The sequence below is a fragment of the Bos indicus genome, chromosome 10, assembly GCF_029378745.1.
Source record: "Bos indicus isolate NIAB-ARS_2022 breed Sahiwal x Tharparkar chromosome 10, NIAB-ARS_B.indTharparkar_mat_pri_1.0, whole genome shotgun sequence".
NCBI classification, from domain to species: Eukaryota; Metazoa; Chordata; class Mammalia; order Artiodactyla; family Bovidae; genus Bos; species Bos indicus.
Window position 1 is genome coordinate 58,834,151 of NC_091769.1, and position 6,000 is coordinate 58,840,150.

The window sequence follows — 6,000 nt, forward strand, 5'->3', positions numbered from 1 at the left end:
CACATAAGCCTTGGGTGGGCACAGTCCCTACTGTGCCCTACAGCCCCCAGCCCAGTGGCAGCTGCCATGTAACCTTGGGCTTGCAGCCTTTTCACTCACAATAAGAGTAACACAATCACGTGGTTCAAAAGTCAAAATAATGCACAGAGCTATGCAGTGAAGTCTCATGCCCACCTTATCCCGACCCTCCCTAAGTAAGTGATTTTGTTCATTTCATTTATTTTTCCCCTTCTTTCTTACACTTTTGTCATTTAAAAATATATCTTGGGGGTTGTTCCAATAGCAGAACAGAGAATTTACTCATTCTTGCTTTATAGCTACCTAGTATCCCAGTGGATATATACGTCAGTTTATTTAATTAGTCCTGTAGTGGACACAGGATGTTAGTCTTTTGTTTTTACCGATGTTCTGCAGTGAATAACTATGTGCATATGTCATTTCATAGGTGACAAAGTCTTGTGCAAGATACATTCCCATAAGCAAGATTGCTGGGTGAGAGAGTAAATGTATTTGTTATCCAAAGGTATTGCCAAATTGCCTTACTTATGGGCTGTAGCATTTTGCATTCCAAACAGCAGTATAAGAGCAAGTCTGTTTCCTTTTAGTTTCCCCAACAGAATATGTTGTCAAACTTTTGCAGTTGCCATTCAGAAAGGTAAGAATTATATTTTGGAGCAGTAATTGCATTTTTAAATCAAGAGTTCTTTTCCTGTGTTTTTAAGAGAAATTTGCATTTCTTTTCCTGAGACCTATGCGTTCCATATTCCTACCGGATTCCTATTTCTGTTGTGGGTTTCCCTATTAAATTCTTACCTTGTTAAATTGGCTTCTAGAACTGCTATATATATATATATATATATATATATATATATATCTTCTGCATATATATAATCTGCATATGTAATATATGCAGAAGATTAGCCCTGTACCTATGATATGAGCTGCAAATATTTCTTTCCAGTCTATCATTTATCATTTGCCTTGGATAATGGTGTATGTGTTTGTTTTTATAATTGTTTGTCATGCAGTTTTTGTTGTTGTGTGTATCCTTTTTAAATGTGGTTAAATTTATTCATTTATTGTTTGCTTTTGGCTTTTGAGTTATAGTTCTCATTTCCCTTTCCAAGATTAAAAATGAACTTACTCATATTTTATTCTAACAGTTTTAGAACTTCATTTTTTAAATGTAAACTTTTGATTCATTTAGAACTTGTTAAGGCACACATTATAAGTAGTACAACTTTCTTCCAACTGGGTGCTTAACCCAAGATTTTAGGGAGGATGATAAAGCTACCAGAACATCAATAAGGGTGAGATTTGAAGAATAGGATGAAAGAGAGAAACTGATGTGGGGAGGAGTGAGAAGAGCAGTGGGAGGGAGTGGAGACTATACAGCACCAACGTCTCTTGCAGGAGCTCCTGGCAGATGGGTTCCCATTACTGGTCTAGCTCAGTGGTACCCAGGACCCTTTTCATTACTTTTCTCAAAAATACTCACTTCCTTTTAAAGATTTAATGGCTGTACCAAACTAATGGGCTTCCCAGGTGGCTCAGCAGTAGAGAATTGCCTGACAAGCAGGAGACGTGGGTTCGATTCCTGGATTGGGAAGATCCCCCGGAGGAGGAAATGGCAACCCACTCCAGTGTTCTTGCCTAGAGAATCTCATGGACAGAGGAACCTGGTGGGTTGTAACGAAAGGGTCAGACACAACTTAGCGACTAAACAATAACAACCAAACTAATTGTACTTAAGTAATAATTAGTTATTCTGTCCTTTTAATAAAATCACTTACAGCTGCCAATCAGTTTCTGGTCAGACTGTGCTAACCAGAATTAACATGCTGAGTTGAAGTACTTTCAGCCAAAAGCATAGAACTTAGAAGTACTGGTTGGCTTGAGAAGGCTCATCTTGGATAAATGAGCCATTTTTGGAAGACTTTTTGCAATGCTGAAATTAGTCTGCATGCAGTTTCTTTGTTCCGAGATCTCTCAGGACATAGGACTTCAGTAGTGAGGGGACCTCTGATCTCACCCTCATTGAAGACCTACTGGCACTATATAGAAAGGTGAGGTAAAGTGTAGACTTCAACCCTAAGAAGTTGGTACACTTACCTGCATGCTGTATCCTACATCTTTAATAGTTCTCTTAGCAATTTTTCTACTTAGGTGCCCTGTTGTTGTTCAGTCGCTAAGTTATGTCCAACTCTACATGCCCTGAGAAAGTTCTTTTTAAAAGTTGTTTCCTCATGCGAATAATTCTCTGTTCTGAGAAACACAGAGAGTAAAGATGAGGAAAATCTACAGAGGTGAATGGTGAGAATGTTGTCACAATAAAGTATGTAAAAAGCTTTTCACCGTTAAGTTGGTTCCTTTGCCTAAAGCAGAGGCCTCAAGGCAGACCTGGTGAGAGTGAGGTACTTAATACAACTGACCACCATCAGGAAGGCATGCCAAGGCCCTTTGTGTTGGTGAGTGGGCACCCGCCCTCGGGTGCACTCCTAACAATTAATTAAGAATCTCTGGGAGATGGGTCCTAGGCATCAGTCATGTTTAAACTCCCCATATGGTTTCACTGTGCAACCACTGCTCTAGAATGGAGTTATTCAAAGTGTGGTTCTCAGACCAGCAGCACCAATATAAGTGGGAGCCTGCTATAAACACAGAGCCTCAGTCCCCAACTTATAGCTTCTGAATCAGAATCTGTATTTTTTACAAGATCTCCAAGATCTTCAGATGCACGTTAGAGAAGTGGTGGTCTAGAGGAGCGTTTCTCAAAGTGTTGGCACCTGGACCACTTGTATCAAACTCACCAAGGGGTTGGGAGGGTGGGAGATGGGTAGGTCAGGGGACCTAAGGAAGCTGATTCTGGAGATTATAATTCTACAAGTCTGAGGGTGGGACCCTGAAATCTGCATTTTTAATGTGTTCCCAGGTAAACCCTAAGTCTACTGTTTGGGAACTACTTCCAAAAGGACTGTGATGGTGACTTTCTCCTGGCCTGCATGGAAAATCCCTCAGTGACTCCTAAAGGTCAAAGCACATCCATTGCAAGTGGGGGATGAGCTGGGGACAGTCTTCAAGTGCTTCTCATCCAGGTAAATGTAATGTCTGTTCTCTGACTTGCTACAGAGCAGGTAGTGGTAGTTAAATCAGCTTTCATACTGACACAGATATGAGTGTCTGCATTCTCTTGGATTAATGATGAACAGAATGCAATCTGGATACATAAGCCTCTACCTTAAAAGCAGGATTAAAAATATAAAATGTTGATGCTCAGGTGCAACCTTCTTGGATGGTTTAACAAACCCCTAAAAATGCACAGTGGAGAGCCAAGAGAAAGAGTGAATTTCCCTAAAGAGATTTTTTCACTTTACAGAGGTCCTTTTCTGAATTTTTTGCTTGGGTCCAGATTTTTAAATGATAATGTGGGTTAAAAAAAAAAAGAACTCAGGAATGGAAAAATGTGATCCTTCCCAAAAGATGTGCTTGAAGTGTGTAGTACTTTCATGTAGTTATGAAAGCACTTCAGCTCATGTAAGCTATTTAAAAGCTTCTATGATAATAGGATTAAGTGAATTTATCTTCAAACACCTAGGATTCTGAAATATGGCTCACACTTGACTTGAGATGACAACTGAAATCTTTGTAAATTTAAAGTAAAATATCCATCACAGCTGTAATGGATAATGAAATAGAATGGGGAAATGCAATGTGATCCAAGTGTAATAGTTAGATAATTACTGAGCTAATATCAGCAAAAACAAATGAAGTTAAAACTGGAAGAAAGATTTTTGAGGCTTTGCTTTAAAGACTTTTTAAAGTGCAGTGTTTCTGAAATCATTTTTGAGGAGCACAGTGGCCTTTGAAAATCTAATGAAAAGCTCTGGACTCTCCCCTAGATGCATGAGCCTATGAAGAGCTCACTCTGACATTTCCTGAGGTTCCATAGACTTCTTGGGGGCTTCCCAGGTGGCGCTAGTGGTAAAGAACCCTCCTGCCAATGCAGGAGGCATAAGAGAGGTGGGTTTGATCCCTGGGTCGGGAAGAACCCCTGGGGAATGAAATGGCAACACACTCCAGTATTCTTGCCTGGAAAATCCCATGGACAGAGGAATCTAGTTGGCTATAGTCGATAGGGTCTCAAAGAGTCAGACATAGCTGAGCGACTGAACTGATAGACGTCTCTGAGCCCACATGATAAACCCCAACCTTCACATTGCGTTTTGACAAAGTTGCTCTATGTTGATTTCCATTATTTGTAACCACTTGGTACCCAAGAGTAAATTTCCCCTCAAAAAGGTCCCAGGGGTTGGTAAAATTAAGACTGTTTTCACATAAACCTAAACTATTAGGTTGTCAGTCTTGGTGGGATGAGCTGAGGCCAGGTGAAAAGCCAGACCAATAGATGATGTCAGAGAAAGAATCACTTTACAGAAGTGTGTGCTCTTCCAGAAATGTTACATCTGTGCTCTCAGGGGCCCCCTGCGAATTTCACAGGCAGAGCTCGGGCCGCTGTGGCTCCTGTCACACCAGAAGGTGAAAACCTGTGTTCAAAGTTACGAAGTAGGCTCTTAAGAACATTGCCTACCCACTAATTTATCTGCAGTCTGAACGACGTCAGAGCTGGAAGACTTACCCCTTCACCCCTCCCCCGTTTAATAGATGAGGAAACTGACCCCAGATGGGCTAAGGTGCTCGCCAAGGTGATTTCCCCAGCGGGTTCACACCCAGGACTTCTCCCCAAGGCACCGTGCCATCTGGCCAGGGGAGGAGAGGATGTCTGAGGCTCTCTCCCTACACTGTCCGCTGCCCACCCCGCGGGGGCGTCAAAGGGAGCTGAGACCCCGCCTACCGGCACCATGGAGTAGGTCATCATCATCAGCATGTCGTGGCTTTCCGCACGGATGTGCTGCGCAGGCTCCCCGCCGTGGCTGCGCTTGTTGCGCGCGGCACTCGCGGGGTCTAGGGGTGGCGCGGGCGCCCGGCGAGGCGCGCGACTCAGCTCCGCCAGGAAGGCGCGCAGGGCGCTGTCCTCGCGCTGCTCCCGGCCCCGCTGCTCCTCCAGCGCCCGGAGCGCAGCGCTCAGCCCGCGCCATTGGCACAGCGCGAACACCGTGCCTGCGGCATTGAGCGCCGAGAGCAGCGCCACTGCGGCCAGGGCGCCGCGCAGCCCCCAGCCCGCGCCCCCGCGGCCTCGCTCCGCGCCTCCAGCCATGCTCTGCGCGCCTCGGACTGTGTCCGGCAAGGCTCTGCCGCCTCTCACCCCGGCAGCCTTTATACGCCTCGGGCAAGCCGTGGGCTGGTGGCAGCGCCGTGAGTCACGCCGCCCTTTGGCCCTGCTGGCGGGGCGGGCTGGGGACAGTAGTAATGGGGCTCGAGCAGCCCGGAGGGACAGGCCGGCGGAGTGGGGGACAGGAGCGAGACAGTCTGCGGAGGAGGGCAGGCTCACACTCCTGGTGCCTGGCCAAGCAAACTAGCAAACCCGCCTGTCCTTCCTTCTCCCCCACTGCCCTGACCGTGGGCATTGCCATGGCCTAGACGGGTATAAGGAGGGTCAGACTGAGGGGGAGAGCAGGAATTCTTATGGCCTGAGATGTCGCTGGATTCCACCCCCTCCTCCCCCTACACTGCCCTCTCTGGAGAAAAAGATCAGCATGCCCAGATGCCAAGGCATGTGCCCACTGCCCCTGGGCAGTCTGCTGTTGGGCTGAGTCCCAGGCTGCCTGTCATTCCTCCCCAGGGTCACAAGGCCTCATGTGGCCACTGAAGACCCTACTCCATCTTTCCTGGGAGGAGAATGGATAGAGACCGGGAAACAGCTGGCATTGGATGGTTCAAAAAGCCATCCATCAGAAGGAGAAAGGCCCAGCCCTGCATGACAAGCAGGGGTCATCTGTGAAGGGAGATTTTCAGAATGTGACTGGCCAAGAACTCTCTCATGAGATCCATATCTGGGAGGTAGCACAGTGATGAGAAAAAAAACTCCAGAGTGGAAACTGG

General features: G+C 46.0%; 1 protein-coding gene across 2 annotated transcripts in view; it reads right to left on the reverse strand.

The window, feature by feature from the left end:
- GLDN (gliomedin) overlaps positions 1 to 5,763 on the reverse strand; it is a 60,175-nt gene extending 54,412 nt beyond the window's left edge. Inside the window, exon 1 of one of the 2 annotated variants that reach the window (XM_070797551.1) lies at positions 4,853 to 5,763. In XM_070797551.1, the coding sequence (XP_070653652.1) occupies positions 4,853 to 5,215 (363 nt within the window). In that variant the 5' untranslated portion in view covers positions 5,216 to 5,763. The remainder of the gene's footprint in view (positions 1 to 4,852) is intronic. The other variant, XM_019968829.2, reaches the window with a different exon arrangement.
- Between the last annotated feature and the right edge of the window lie 237 nt (positions 5,764 to 6,000).